General features: G+C 40.5%; 1 protein-coding gene across 1 annotated transcript; it reads left to right on the forward strand.

Annotated features, from left to right (window-relative positions):
- Positions 1-624: 624 nt before the first annotated feature.
- Positions 625-3,120, forward strand: LOC306856571 (uncharacterized protein). The gene is made up of 3 exons (XM_079395930.1): positions 625-721; positions 810-866; positions 1,348-3,120. The coding sequence occupies exons 1-3, from the start codon at positions 676-678 to the stop codon at positions 1,860-1,862; spliced, it is 618 nt and encodes a 205-aa protein (XP_079252056.1). The 5' UTR covers positions 625-675; the 3' UTR covers positions 1,863-3,120.
- Positions 3,121-16,276: the final 13,156 nt, after the last annotated feature.

Here is a 16,276-nt window from a genome sequence, read left to right on the forward strand (position 1 = left end):
TTAGATGCCGTAGCACCAAAATGCTAATTTACTAGTAATTTCTCGTCCCAGAAAACTGCAGTTTACTGGCAATATTCCAGAAATCCCCGAATGACGCAGAGAGACTAAACACTCACACCTTGAGTCTGGGAATCAAAGCAAACGCTAGTTTCGAGATGAACTGGCCTTTTCAAGATTTTGCAGGAGATCCTCTTTCAAGTAAAGAAGAGCGTGTGACTTCTGCAAACACTTTTTAAGGCTGCATGGAAAGGTTTCTCATGGAACCATTGATGCAAATAAAGAATTTTAATTTTTAAGAGTGTGTGTGTTGGATTTATTGTCAGGGTCTGAAGGGATGATCAAACTAGACTATATTTTTCAGACAGGATATGATGTGATCCTCCAGGGCTTCAGTTTTAATAAATAACAGGAACAAATAATACTAGTCATAGTTTACCTGTTCATTATACAACACTTCCGTTTGTACATTTCTTTTAAGTGACAATGGCCTCCATATGGGATGGAAAGTGATCAAGGACTTGGTCTTCAATTGAACCTACTGCAGGACTTCTCGTTTTTGGCTTTCCCTTTCAGTTGCTGCTCCATACAGTATATATAGAGAGCAGCGGTACTGAGCGAGACACAACGACACTCCACCAAAGACTTTCTGAGATTGAGAGCCCGTTGCACACAAAAATGTCAAAAGAACAACAGTTAAGCCTCCATGGACATGGTGTAAATGGTAAGTGCATTTTAATATAAAGCTTGTTGTTTTTCTACACATCTGTGTCTATTTGCACTGCATTAAAGCTGATTTGTTTTATTTGCAGATGAAGATTGTGATATACGCGCTACCAAACATTTCCACCGTGGAGATGAGGAAAGTGGTAAGTGTACTGTAATAGTTGATCTATATTACTAACACTGACTTTGCACAAACTCTACATTTTAGTGTTATTTGCTTATTTATTTTATTTTGTGTATTTATGTACTTCTTCATTTTCTGAATGGAGTTTGTTATACAGTAGCCTGTGTGTTTCTGAATATTCCCAAATGCTGAAGGTCAAAGAAAAAGATTGTTGCAGTCATTTTTCAAATAAAAACTGAAATATGTCTTTATTAAATGAAAAATATATGTAAAATTTACTATCACTAACACTCTATGAAGATGCATGCAAATCAAATCTCAGACTGAATCACACCAAATACAGAAATATTAGCTTGCAAGGTTCACTAAAAGCAACTCAGTCACATTTACAGTGTTCTAATGTTCAGCACAAAATGGCATAAATTTATATAAATCTTGTTGTTTCTCTAAACATCCATGTCTATTTGCACTGCACTGAATCTCATCTGTTTCATTTGCAGATGAAGAGAACGCTGTCATAAATGAAATCGACGAGGTTACCATAAAAAAGTCAAGGGCGCAAGATACATCAAGTGAACTCATACGCATGATTGACACGTATGACAGAGACGCGAGTGCCAAAACAGAAGGTGGTTATGCTAAACAAGGCTTTTATGCCTCAGGTTTTGAAAACAAACCAGGACAGAGGATCCCCAAGGCTGGATACATTGCAGAAGCAGGAATTGGACGAGCTCGTGCTGAAGCCAGTATATTTGAGGCAGAAGCCAAAGGCCCAAACGCCTCAGCTGCTGCTGAAGTCAGTGTGGTTAAAGTCGGAGCAATGGCTCGAGCTGAAATCGCCAGTGCATCAGCTAAAGCTGGTCCAGTTGGAGTGAAAGTGGGAGTTGGATTTGACACGGGTGCATCTGTTGGAGTGGATGGGGTGGAGGTCAAGTTCCTGGGAACTGGAATCTCAATTGGTTCAAAAACCAGTATATCTGTTCTGGGTTCAGAAGCTTCATGTTCAGTCATGTAGTCACAGACAGAGGCGTCATGCCCATTCAAAGTGATTTTTGAGCCAAATTAATTTTAATGCAGCTTCCAAAAGACAAAAACAATTGCCGAATATTTTTTATATTTGATACAATCACACCAGCGTGATTAAATCGTTCAGCGCTTCATATCATCAGCTGCTAAATTCAAATCTGCATTCATTGAGCCAGAGACAGACGCATTTTTACAACACTGCGCATTATAACCAATCACACACCATGCTGTTGAGCTTATGAATGCAATGACCAATCAGAGGCGTTCAGATGAGTCTTTGCTAAAATGCCGGTGTTTTCTTCACTCTCTCGCTGACTGAATACCTCTTTCTGGCGAATTCTCTCGTCAGAAACAAAGTGCAGATGTGCGTATGAATCTGTAAGTAAGATACTCATTTCACAGTGTAAACAGCTTCAGTGATTTTAATGGGAGTTTTTGAGAGCGCTTGAACTCCAGACTGTCAGTGAAAATGTTCTTTCAGTCATTCTTGAGACATGGGACAAAACATGTCCAGCAATTGTAACTGCTATCAGGTTTAAAAAATAAAAATATTTTCAATTGTAAATGTTATGGGGATTAATAATAGAATGTATTTAACACAGTTATCCCCTTCAATTTAATTGTATCATTATTATGTGAACTCTATGACACTTATTGGCTTCTCACTACTTCTATAACAGTGTGTCCACAGAGAAGGGTTCATATGCTATAACATGGATACAAATGTTGTTTAATGATAAAAAAGAGCTTGTTTTATCAAAAGCAGCACTTAATAATAACTCATATCAAAGCAAGGTTGTTTTTTCAGTGACACATGCATGTTTCATAAGGTTTCAAAGTTGTGTCTCCACTTTTTGTCAACAGTGTCAGACATTCATTAAAATATAATAAAATCAGGGAATATCAGGGGCAGCTGTCACTCTAAAGGACCCCCTCGACACAATACTCAGATAGACTCTGGCCAGTTTTACAGTTTTAGAATATTTTAAATCCTAATATTAATATTTCCTGGTCACAACCATGATACGTCAACACCATCTTCCAATTTCTGAGGAAATTATTGGAAATATTTAGATCATTTTATTCTCCTGAAGCAGGTTCCTTTAGCATCTATATCAACAGAAAAAAAGGCTACATGAACTCCATTTGTTTTGTGAAAGAAATATCAAATTTGTTAACACCGTCTGATTTTGTGTTCCAATAATATATCAAAATACTTAAATGTGACTCTTGAATAAAAGCTTTATAAACAATAACATACTGTTTGTTGTGTTTGTTTTAATACAGTAATTGATTGATTCAATGTATTGATAAAATACTTTGATAAAATACCGTCAGAGGAATATTTTGGTAATATTTCATTATGATATTTTATATTTGTTGAGGAATTGTTGGTCACATGTGAAAGTGTAATCTGTTGATAACATGAGAATGTGTTTTGAAATGTTAAAAATATTTTGTATGCTGTTAAAGATAAAGTTGAGATTATATTACACAGTCCAAGGTAAAAAGCACATTTGTTAAAAAAAGTGAAAAGTTGGGAGGTTGTATCAAAGCATAGCTCAGTAGCTTAGTACATATAAGATACATAAATATAGATTCATTTGTCTGAGTACAAGGTTTAAACACCCACACATTGAGTCTGGGAACCAAAGCAAACGCTGACGTGTCGATATATGAGGATGAACTGTGGCCCTTTCAATTTCATATTTTATATACACACTTCTGCAAACACACATGCCAACAGGGGCGTAGCCATCATTTCAGAAGTGAGGGGGACAGAAATTTGCTAAAAAGTCAAATACATTGATAGACAATTACAAATAATTTGTATTCTGTAATATTTTTTTTAATGGCAATCTTGAGATTTGTTTATACTACTTTTTTTTTCTTTAATTTTTTATCACAGAATAGGGTAGAAAATATATTTGATAGTTTCTATAGGCCACTGTTAAAAATGCTCTCAGTTTGCACTGCATTAATCAGATACTTTATTTATTACGTGGAGATGACATGAAAAACACACGGAAACTATATATTGTCGCAGTTGTGTATGTATTGACTTCATGTTTTTATTCAGCTTAGCTACAGCAATAGCTGGATACTTTTGTCCATATTAGGGAAAAACGTATCTAAAGAACCTGTACATGGAATTTTTTAATTCCACAAAAGGGTCTTTAGAGTGGAAAAAGTGTCTTTTTAAAAGGGTTTTTAAAAGTTCTAAGCTGTTCACTGGCATGAGCGAGATCTTAACAACCAAAACGTAGCATAAAAATGCTAATTTACTGGTAATGTTACAACTTCTCATCCCAGAAAATTGCAAGGACTGATTAAAACTGTAATTTACTGGCAATATTCCAGAAATCCCCTAATGACGCAGAGAGACTAAACACTCACACCTTGAGTCTGGGAATCAAAGCAAACGCTAGTTTCGAGATGAACTGGCCGTTTCAAGATCTTGCAGGAGATCCTCTTTCAAGTAAAGAAGAGCGTGTGACTTCTGCAAACACTTTTTAAGGCTGCATGGAAAGGTTTCTCATGGAACCATTGATGCAAATAAAGAATTTTAATTTTTAAGAGTGTGTGTGTTGGATTTATTGTCAGGGTCTGAAGGGATGATCAAACTAGACTATATTTTCAGACAGGATATGATGTGATCCTCTAGGGCTTCAGTTTTAATAAATAACAGGAACAAATAATACTAGTCATAGTTTACCTGTTCATCATACAACACTTCCGTTTGTACATTTCTTTTAAGTGACAATGGCCTCCATATGGGATGGAAAGTGATCAAGGACTTGGTCTTCAATTGAACCTACTGCAGGACTTCTCGTTTTTGGCTTTCCCTTTCAGTTGCTGCCTCATACAGTATATATAGAGAGCAGCGGTACTGAGCGAGACACAACGACACTCCACCAAAGACTTTCTGAGATTGAGAGCCCGTTGCACACAAAAATGTCAAAAGAACAACAGTTAAGCCTCCATGGACATGCTGGAAATGGTAAGTGCATTTTAATATAAAGCTTGTTGTTTTTCTACACATCTGTGTCTATTTGCACTGCATTAAAGCTGTTTTATTTGCAGATGAAGATTGTGATATACGCGCTACCAAACATTTACACCGTGGAGATGAGGAAAGTGGTAAATGTACTGTAATAGTTGGTCTATATTTACTAACACAGACTTTGCATAAACTATTTATTTTATTTAGTGTATTATGTAATTCTTCATTTTCTCAATGTAGTTTGTTATACAGTAGCCATGTATAAGTGTATTAATCATTGGTCTAAAACTCAATTCCTGGAGGGCCACAGCTCTACACAGTTTTGCTCCAACCCTAATCAAACACACCTGATCCAGCTAATCAAGGACTTCAGGATTACTAGAAACTTCCAAGCAGGTGTGAGTTGGAGTTGGTTGGAGCAAAGGAATTGAGTTTGAGACCACTGGTATAAATAGTGTGTGTTCCCCAATTATTGCCAATTATAGGCAATCCATCTCATGAACACTTGACAATAATTGGGGAACACACACTATTTATACACTTATACACTTATTTATCTAACACACATATTTAGTCTACATTTCAATTTGCACATACTGTAATATACCTGTACATACAAAACTGTCTATTGTAATAAACCTGTACATACATTTATCAATTTGTGTATTGCTATTCCCTATTTACTTGTTCTATTTTTTGGAAATTTTGAAAATTACTCCCATGTATTTTCATTTAAAGCAATCAACAATATTCTGAAATACACTGCTCTAAACTTATTTCCTTTTCTTTTACTGGGCACTTGACTGTCAATTTGACACATTTGGTCTGCTTGTCTAATCTTTTTCCTTTCATGTCTTCATCTGTTGTTCTAAATAGGTAATCAATATTGAATTAAGTACTAGTATCTAATGAACAAGAACTGCTATCTAATAAGTAGTAGTACCTTAAAGGCACTAGCGCCTGAAGAATAAGAACTAGTAGCTTGAATAAATAGGCCTAATGGAATATAGGCCTACTATTAATTAAGTAGTTCACTAGTAGCATGGAAATATATGCTAGTTCATTAAAAGTAGTGCTGTCAAACGATTAATCGCATCCAAAATAAAAGTTTTTGTTTACATTATATGTGTACTGTGTATATTTGTTATGTATATATAAATACACACACATACAATATATATTTTGAAAATATTTACTTTTATACATTTATATATTCATAATATAATATTTTATATTATATATATAAATATGTTTAATATATAAATATAACATATTTTCTTAAATATATACATGCATGTGTTTGTATTTATATGTACATAATAAATACACACAGTATACACATATATATTATGTAAGCAAAAACGTATATTTTGGATGCGATTAATCGTTTGACAGCACTAATTATAAGGAATAAATGTTAAAACAGCTTGCCATAAACACACTGCAGGTCTTCTCCCTCTTCTGTTTCACTTTCAGTTGATGGCCTAGTCTGCATAGATAGGGAGTGGCAGGAATGACCCAGACACAGCTCCTTCTTTGAAAACCCCTTGAGTGAGATAATAATCAGTAATATGAGCTATCAAGGGTGCACCATTCCATTTCCCAACATCTTTATGAGTCATGAATCTGAAACAGTATCCTCCAGTTTCACATCTACGTTCACGCTGCAGGTAAATGTGGCCCAAATCGGATTTTTATTTTGCTCATATGTGACTCACATCTGTTTTGTCATGACAGTGTGAACAGCACAAACAGCATGGAATCCGACCTTTTCAACTCTGATTTGTGCTACTTCCATATGTGGTACTAAATCCAATCCATGTCACATGTTTTGCAACGTGACCGTGTGTGTATGTAAGTTTTATTTTTCCAGTAAAAAAAAGAAAACAATTCCTGTAGATTTTTTTTTCAGTGTACATTATCATCGCTGATGAGCACACCAATCAAAGTTCTGAATAAATAGATTTGTTATGGCAATAGATAAATAAAATCAGAGTCAGGTTTGCATCAACAGAATCTTAAGAGACAGTCAAAGTAGACGAGTATTTCTGGACACGGTACCAAACAGGATATGATGTCATGCTCTAGGGCTTCTGATTTTAATGAATAACAGGATATAACAAACAATACAAGTAATAATGTGTGTTTATTGTACCATTGACACTTTTGTCTGTCCACATTGTAAATGCCTGCACAGTGGATTCAGTGTGATCAAGGTCAAAACCCAGTGCACTTTCACTTTCAGTTGGTGTCTTATTTTACATAGCCTCTATAAATAGCAGCAGAACAGACCGAGACACAAATTCCACCAAAGCCCTGTTGAGAACTTCTGACACCAAAATGTCTGAAAGACAAAATATAACCTATCCTGGACATGACACATATGGCAAGTGCCTTTACATTTTGGTCTATATTTAATCAAATTTAAAAACTATACATTTGGGGGTTATTTGTTCATTTATGTATTTTATTTGTCTATTTATTTACTTCTAACCTTTTATTTTCTAACTGTATATGTTTTATGTGTGTCCAAATATTTCCAAACACTCTGAGGGTGCAATCTCCATACATGGAATTGGTCATTGTTGTCATATTTTGAATAAATCTGATATATGTGCGGAAAAAATATATTGAGCTAAAATAAAAAAAATATTATGTAAAACATATTATTACACACATTATATCACAGAATATCACTTCACTTTTTATGAGTTCTTTTGAGCAGTTTTTGAACAGCTATTTTGTGTAGATTGTGTGGCCAAACCAAATCTCTGACTAAATCACACCAAATACAGAACTTACAGTTCGAAAGGTTGAGTAAAACTAACTTGTCAAATTCACAGTGTTTGAATGTTGAATGTAAAATGGCATAAATTTATACAAAGCTTGTTGTTTTTCTGAATGTCTGTGTCTGTTTGCATTTTATTTATCTGCAGATGAAGAAAGTGACACACTTTATACCAAGCAGCTCTGGAAAGGCAAAGAAAACACAGTGTAGACTTGAATGTTTCAAGCGACATAAGAATTTATTAAAAAACGAAACATAGAAAACTAACAAATCCAACTGCGCAACTCACATCAGCTCATGCTGATATTATAGATACCGTAAACATAATTGACACATTTGACCGACCTGCAGATGCCAATGCAGAAGGCACCTATGCTCGAGCTAGAACATATGCAGTAAGACCTGAAAATGAACCAGGAAAGAGGATCCCCAAGGCTGGAGCCTTCGCAGGAGCAGGAGTTGGACGAGCTCGTGCTGAATGCAGTGTATTTGAGGCTGAAGCCAAAGGTCCAAACGCCTCAGCTGGAGCTGAAGCCAGTTTGTCTAGATTAGGGGCCGGAGCAATTGCTTGAGCTGAAATTACCAGTGTTTCAGCTACAGCCGGTCCAGTTAGTGATAAATTGGGTCTTGGATTTGACACGGGTGCATCTATTGATGCGGGTGGGTTAGAGGCCAAAATACTTGGAACTGGAATCTCAATTGGTCCAAAAACCAGCATTTCTCTTCTGGGTTCAGAAGTGTCATGTTCAGTCATGTAGCCATGGAGGTACGTATTACTAACAAAGACAAAAACAGAAACAGGAAAAGAAAAAAGCTTTTTTAAAGCTTTATTCAGTTTTAAAGCAGAACTGTTGTTGAGTTATAAATACACAGAATTACATTTTAACAATATTACAATATATAGTTATATTTTACATTCCTACAATTGTTGAGACTCTTGCTTTCATTTAAGAATACTTTTTTTGTTCTTGTATTTGGTTATGCAGGTGTGTTTAATTAGATTACGCCGACAGCAGTTTGGATCCAACCTTTGCAAAGATTTCAGATGACGCCAACTTTAGATCGACGTACAGAACTGTCAAATATTATCCTTATATTGTAAAACACAATGTTTCAAATGCAGTAAACAGCACAAATATTCGCTGTTTGCTATGGTGGATCGATTTGATCCATGATCGACAAGAAAGCAGCTGTGTTTGTTTTTCCATGAATTTCCTGAATATATGCATTTAAGTGGATTCGGGGGATTCAATCTGAAGAAGGTTATTCATATGAGAGAAATTAATTTTTCACAAAACTTCAAATAAACCAATTATGCTTTGGAAAGAAGAACACTTTAATTATCTAAAGGACATTTTTCTGCTATATAGAATTTAATGTAAAAGGTTCTTCATGGAACCATATAGATGCAAATAAATAACCTTTATTTTTTGAGAGTGCTTGTGTGTTAGATTTTTTATTTTTTTTGTCAGCTTTGTATCAACAGGGTCTTAAGGGACGATCATACAAGAGTTGCATATATGGCTTAAGCTGTTCCAATTCAACGCAAACCGCTTTTAATGGCCGCTTTAATTATCTGAAAGGCACTAGCACCTGAAGAATAAGCACTCGTAGCCAGTGATACTAGTACCTGATGGAATATTAGTATTCTAGTAGAAATTAAGTAGTTTACGAGTAGCATGAAAATATATATTAGTACATTTTAAGGATTTAAATGTTAAAACAGCTTGCCATAAAATGCACTGCAGATCTTTTCCCTTTTCTGTTTCACTTTCAGTTGATTCCCTATAGTCTGCATATTTAGGGAGTGGCAGTAGTGACCAGACACAGATCCTTGTCCATTAATAATATAGGCTATCAAGAGTCACTCAGGGTGTACCAGTCCATTTCCCAACATCTTTATGAGTCATGAATCTGAAACAGTATCTTTCAGTTTCACATGTAATGTTGCAGAAATGCTGTTTATCTCACTGAGCCTGAATCCTCTGACTGTATTCAGAGTCCTCAGACAGATCTGTAACATTGGTTATAATGAACAAGTTTAAATTCTGCAATCACCAACGTTATAAAACACATACATTTTACTATAAAGGAGGCTATATTGAGCTTAATTATTATAAGTAATTACACAATATTTATTTATGAACAAGTGTGTGTGTTATTTTTTTTTTTCACTATAATCAGTGTCATCTTTTGCATTGACGGTCTTAAGGGACGTTCACAGACTTGTATTTTTCAGACAATTCTGTTCAGGGCTTCTCTGTTAATACAAATAATAAAAATAATAACTAGTATCTTAAAGGCACTAGCACCTAAAGAATAAGCACTAGTAGCCAGTGATACTAGTACCTGATGGAATACTAGTATTCTAGTAGTAATTAAGTAGTTTACTAGTAGCATGAAAATATATACTAGTGCATTTTAATGATTTAAATGTTAAAACAGCTTCTCTTTTAAGCTGCATGCTCAGATATAAGGCTGGAGTATTTGTTTCAGTTGAAACCACGACACATGACAAATGTGCACTGTATATAATCTTGTAAAATGCATGAGTAAAAAATAAGTAAATAAAAAAAAGCTTTTCATAAACCTTGCTTTGTTATTTAATATAATTATTTTGACTTCACTTCACAAGATCACTAATTGAGATTTTCCATCCTCAAGTGCAGTATTCTTTGATGTGAATTATTTAATAATGAAACAGGAAGGCAGGGTGAGACATTAGTGTTTAGTTAATGTCTAGTAGTAAATAAATTTGATTTAAAATTGAACTACATCCTTCCAGCTCTTTCCCCACGACACTTCTTACTGTGAGCAATCAGCAATTGCCAATGAACTTATTCAAATCATAGCTGCCTCTATGCATACAATAATAATCTGCACCTCTCGAACATCAAAAGGAAACAAGGTTTTACCAAAATACTTACAGCAGAAAATGATTTAGCACTTTAGCATCTTCAGTATCTTGGCATTATGTTGAACACACAAAAATCAAAATGGCCTACTTCTGTAATGGAACGGGTCTGACACAGATGGTAAGTGGAGTAACAAGGTGTTTATTTACAGCGTGCAATTGTGAATAGCAAACGTGAGGAGTCTTCGGAAGTGGTGAGTGTCTCTTCGTGAGGTTTCAGGTGAGCGGAATGTCAATAGTAATCAGTCTTTCTGATCTTACAGATCCTGGGGGTTCGCCGCGGCTGAGCGGCTGAGAGATGCGGGGATCCGATCGAGCCAACGGAACAGACGAGGAAGAGGACTGGAATGGAGAAGACAGAAGGTAAGTAGGGACAGGCAAGTAATCGCAGGTAGTAATACTCAGCTTCGTAAGGTAGCAGAGATGGTCCATGTGGTAATCCGGAGATCGGACAACTGGTGACTTTGGTGACTGTGGTTATATGTGGTTGGTGATAATGAGGTGCAGGTGATTAAAATTCAGGTGAGGTGGATCGGGGTAACTGGCTCTGGGAGGAGCCTGGTCCTTCTGTTACAGTACCCCCCCCTCCACGGCCCACTCCTGGGGGCCGACCTCGGCGTCGTGGTGGTCTGCCTCGGCCTCGAGGTGCAGGATGAGCCGGATGGGAGGCGTGGAAATCATCCAGAAGGCTGGGATCGAGAACATCATCTCTGGGGATCCAGGAGCGCTCCTCAGGCCCGTACCCCTCCCAGTCCACGAGGTATTCTAGTCTCCCACCACGACGCCTGGAGTTTAGGATGTCTTGGACCTTGTAGATGGCTCCATCTTCAATGATGAGTGGGAGAGGGGGTTCCTCGGTTGGACCAGGCTCTGGGGAAACAGAAGGGTAATATGGTTTGAGTAATGATACGTGAAAAGTGGGGTGAATCTTGTATTGTGCAGGGAGCTGAAGCTTGAAAGTGACCGGGTTGACCTGTTCCAGAATGGTAAAGGGGCCAACGAACCTGGGACTCAGCTTACGGCTGGGCAGGCGTAGCCGAATGTCTCGTGTGGAGAGCCATACCTTCTGTCCAGGCAGATAGGTGGGTGTTGCTGAACGACGAGCATCGGCGGCGATCTTCTGCCTGCGTACTGCCCGTTGCAGGTGGTGATGTGCTGAGTCCCAGACTCCCTCGCTTTCTCGGAACCAGTGGTCGACCGCAGGCACATCGGAAGGTTCTCCGGACCAGGGAAATAATGGAGGCTGGAAACTGAGTACGCACTGGAAGGGAGAGAGTCCAGTAGAAGATTGACGGAGTGAGTTCTGGGCGTACTCGGCCCAGCCTAGGAACTGGTTCCAAGAATTCTGGCGGCGATGGCAGAAGGTTCTCAGGAAGCGCCCAATTTCCTGGATTTTGCGTTCAGTCTGCCCATTAGATTGAGGGTAATAACCGGAAGTCAAACTGATGGTCACACCTAGGAGAGCGAAGAAGGCCTTCCAAACACAGGAGATGAATTGTGGACCTCTGTCCGAGACTATATCTTCAGGGAGGCCGTAGTAACGGAATACATGATTAAATAATAGTTCTGCTGTTTGCATGGCAGTGGGGAGTCCAGGTAGAGGAACGAGACGGGTGAATTTAGAAAATCTGTCGATGATGACGAGAATGCAGGTATTATGGTCGGAGGGTGGAAGATCCGTGATGAAGTCCACTCCTAGGTGTGACCACGGGCGGTTGGGAATGGGTAATGGCACCAGCTTGCCGGAAGGGAGATGACGGGAACTCTTGGATATGGCGCAGTCTGGGCAGCCCTGAACGAACCTTCTCACATCCCTGGCCATGTTCGGCCACCAGAAGCGATCGCTTAGCAGCGAGAGAGTAGCGTTGGCCCCTGGGTGACCAGTACCAAGTGAAGTGTGAGAGGAGTGGATGAGGGAAGTGCGTTGTGTCCTGGGAACATACTGACGATCAGGTGGGCAGCCCGGCGGATTGGCAGGAGGAGTATCGGAGGAAACTGGTGGAGAGGACCAAGCAATGGGACTTACGATAATGTTGGAGGGCAAGATACCTTCGGGCTCCTCGAGAGAATCCTCCTTGGTGTGAAGACGAGATAAAGCGTCCGCCTTGGCGTTACGGGAACCTGGACGATAGGAGATTTGGAAATTGAAACGGGTGAAAAACAATGCCCATCTTGCTTGGCGTGGATTTAATCTTTTGGCGTCTCGTAGATATTCGAGGTTCTTGTGATCGGTAAGCACGAGAAATGGTTGAGCTGCCCCCTCCAACCAGTGTCTCCACTCCTCCAGGGCAAGCTTGATGGCCAGAAGCTCCCTGTTGCCGATGTCGTAGTTCTTCTCCGCCGGGCTGAGCTTCTTGGAGAAGAAGGCACATGGATGGAGCTTGGGAGGCTTCCCCTGCTGCTGCGATAATACCGCACCTACTCCAGTTGTTGATGCGTCCACCTCTACGACGAAGGGCAGTTCTGGATCGGGGTGGACGAGGAGTGGTGCGGTAGTGAAGGCTTCCTTGAGACGGTTGAAGGCATTGGTGGCATTCACATCCCAAGCAAGGGACTTCTTACCTCCTCGTAGGAGGTCAGTGAGGGGGCTTGTGATAGAACTATAGTTGGCAACGAATCTTCTGTAAAAGTTTGAGAAACCCAGGAAGCGCTGCAATTCCTTGATCGTGGTGGGTCGAGGCCAGGATGTAATTGCTTCCACCTTCCCCTTGTCCATGCGGATGCCACCGTGACTAATGATGTATCCAAGGAAGTGGACGGATGGTTGGTGGAATAGACATTTTTCTGCCTTGAGGTAGAGCTGGTGTTTCCGTAACTGTTGAAGGACCTCCGCAACGTGGTGGCGATGTTCGGCCAGGCTCCGGGAGTAGATCAAAATGTCATCAATGTAGACTATTACAGAGTGATGAAGAAACTCCCGGAGCACCTCATGCATGAAGCTTTGGAAGACAGAGGGGGCGTTGACAAGCCCATAGGGCATGACCCGGTACTCATAGTGCCCTGTAGGGGTTACAAAGGCGGTCTTCCACTCGTCCCCCTCTCTGATGCGGATGAGGTTGTACGCGCTGCGGAGGTCCAGTTTGGTGAATATGGTGGCACCGCGAAGCTGTTCCAACGCTGCAGGGACAAGAGGAAGTGGATAGCGATATTTAACCGTGATGAGGTTTAATTTACGATAGTCTATACATGGACGGAGTCCTCCGTCCTTCTTGGCCACGAAGAAGAAACTTGAAGCAGCAGGGGAGATGGAAGGGACGATGTAACCCTGTTTGAGTGCCTCCTCAATATACTCCTCCATCGCCTTCTGCTCGGGAAGAGAGAGGGGATAAATCTTTCCCCGTGGTACTGGTTCACCCGGAACGAGGTCGATCGCGCAGTCCCATGGCCGATGAGGTGGTAACCGCGATGCCCTCTTGGGGCAGAACACGTCCCTGAAAGCCTCGTAGTCCGGTGGAACCTCCACTGATTGTTTCTCCACAGGGCTCTCCACGGACGTGGCCTGCACAGACAAATTAACCACTGGACGTGGAGATGGTTTAGGCATATGTGGGAAACACTTCAGCACTTCTCCAGAGGCCCAGGACAAAACTGGATTGTGCTGAACCAGCCAGGGTCGACCCAAAACAATGTCTACTGTAGATTCTTCTAAAATTAGTAAATGAATACTTTCTTGATGGAGCTGCCCCATTCTCAGCACTAGGGGACCGACACACTATTTGACTAACCGACGAGTGAGTGGAGTACCTGTTATGGCTTGGATCTGGTAAGTGGTTTCGGTGGTAATGGGTGTGAGGTGGAGTTGCCGGCTGAGTTTCCCCGAGATGAAGTTCCCCGCTGATCCGGAGTCCAAGAGGACTGTGACTGGCATCAGGTGGTTTACAAGAACAATATTAGCACAAGTGGTTAAGGGGTTCAATTTAGGGATGTGAGGGTGCATACCACTCACCCAAAGCCTGGACGGACGAAGGGTGCAGGATTGAATTCGGTGGTCAGAACTCCCACAATACAGGCATAAACCATTGTTAATTCGCCTCTGTCGTTCTGTTGGTGATAGATGGAAGGTGTCAGTTTGCATCGGTTCGGAGATGGGTCTAACCTCTGGCTGGTGGCTTGGAGGAGTGTCAATGGCGGTAACGGTTGTGGTTTCTAATGTACAGGCCCGCATCCGGTTGGAGCAACGAATGGCAAGTTGAATGAACTTCTCTAGCCCAAAGGTGTCATCGTAGGCTGCCAGCTGAATTTTCAGGCGGGTATTCAAGCCTTGCCGGAAAGCAGTTATCAATGATGGTTCCTTCCATCCACTCGCGGCCGCGAGGGTGCGAAACTTCAGGGCATATTGATGAATGGTCTGATTCCCCTGACGAAGTTTATATAACTGTTCCCCCACTGAAGAATCACCTGGAGAGCTGCTAAATACCTCCTTAAAGTGAGCGAGAAATTGGGCAAACGAATGCGTGGCAGGTCCAGCTTGATTTAAAATTGTCTCCGCCCATCTTAATGCGGGTCCTGTGAGTGACGTGATCACAAAGGCGATCTTCGCCTGATCGGTCAGGAACATCTGAGGATGTAAATCAATAGTTAGGGTACATTGGAGAAGAAAGCCATTGCACTCCTCTGGATCACCTGAGTAGGGCGCTGGTCGGGCCATGGGACTGGCGTACATTATCGCCGAAGAAATGGTTGAGGCGGAAGTGACGGGTGTGGTAACAGAGGCCGGTGGTGATGGTGAAGCCGGACGGGCTAATACCCGTTTCAAGGTGTCGACCAGTTCCTGGAATGGGTCGTTTACACTCATGGTGTAGCCGTCTTGGTCCGATCTTCTGTAATGGAACGGGTCTGACACAGATGGTAAGTGGAGTAACAAGGTGTTTATTTACAGCGTGCAATTGTGAATAGCAAACGTGAGGAGTCTTCGGAAGTGGTGAGTGTCTCTTCGTGAGGTTTCAGGTGAGCGGAATGTCAATAGTAATCAGTCTTTCTGATCTTACAGGTCCTGGGGGTTCGCCGCGGCTGAGCGGCTGAGAGATGCGGGGATCCGATCGAGCCAACGGAACAGACGAGGAAGAGGACTGGAATGGAGAAGACAGAAGGCAAGTAGGGACAGGTAAGTAATCGCAGGTAGTAATACTCAGCTTCGTAAGGTAGCAGAGATGGTCCATGTGGTAATCCGGAGATCGGACAACTGGTGACTTTGGTGACTGTGGTTATATGTGGTTGGTGATAATGAGGTGCAGGTGCCGGTGATTAAAATTCAGGTGAGGTGGATCGGGGTAACTGGCTCTGGGAGGAGCCTGGTCCTTCTGTTACAACTTCCTGTTGAGTGCAGCTATAGACTTTCACTTTAACTTGATAAGAACAAAACAAGAATGACATTTTGGTACATACAGTTTGTACTGTATCATACGTACTACATATGCATTTACAATGTTTAACATAAAAGGAGGCACTACACTAATAGTCGAATGTCTATGTCTAAATACTTTTAAATAGCCATCTTCATTTTTTCATTTATATCAAAATCAGTGTGTATTATTCATGGTAAATCTCTTAAAACACATCAGCTAAGTCACACATCTCAGAGCCTGATCACAGGGATGTTGAATCCTGAACTGACAAACACAGCATCTTCAGCAGTTAGACTAAAGCTTCCTTCACTCGCATTCAATTCTACTTCCTACTGAAGCTACAATGGAGTTA

Source organism: Barbus barbus (genome assembly GCF_936440315.1).
Source record: "Barbus barbus genome assembly, chromosome: 37".
Classification (NCBI taxonomy): domain Eukaryota; kingdom Metazoa; phylum Chordata; class Actinopteri; order Cypriniformes; family Cyprinidae; genus Barbus; species Barbus barbus.

Bases quoted from the DNA above. Each gene is read 5' to 3' on its own strand.
- LOC306856571 (XM_079395930.1), top strand. From the start codon at position 676: ATGTCAAAAGAACAACAGTTAAGCCTCCATGGACATGGTGTAAATG. The intron at 722-809 runs GTAAGTGCATTT...TTTTATTTGCAG, and splicing joins CCATGGACATGGTGTAAATG to ATGAAGATTGTGATATACGC. The intron at 867-1,347 runs GTAAGTGTACTG...TTTCATTTGCAG, and splicing joins CCGTGGAGATGAGGAAAGTG to ATGAAGAGAACGCTGTCATA.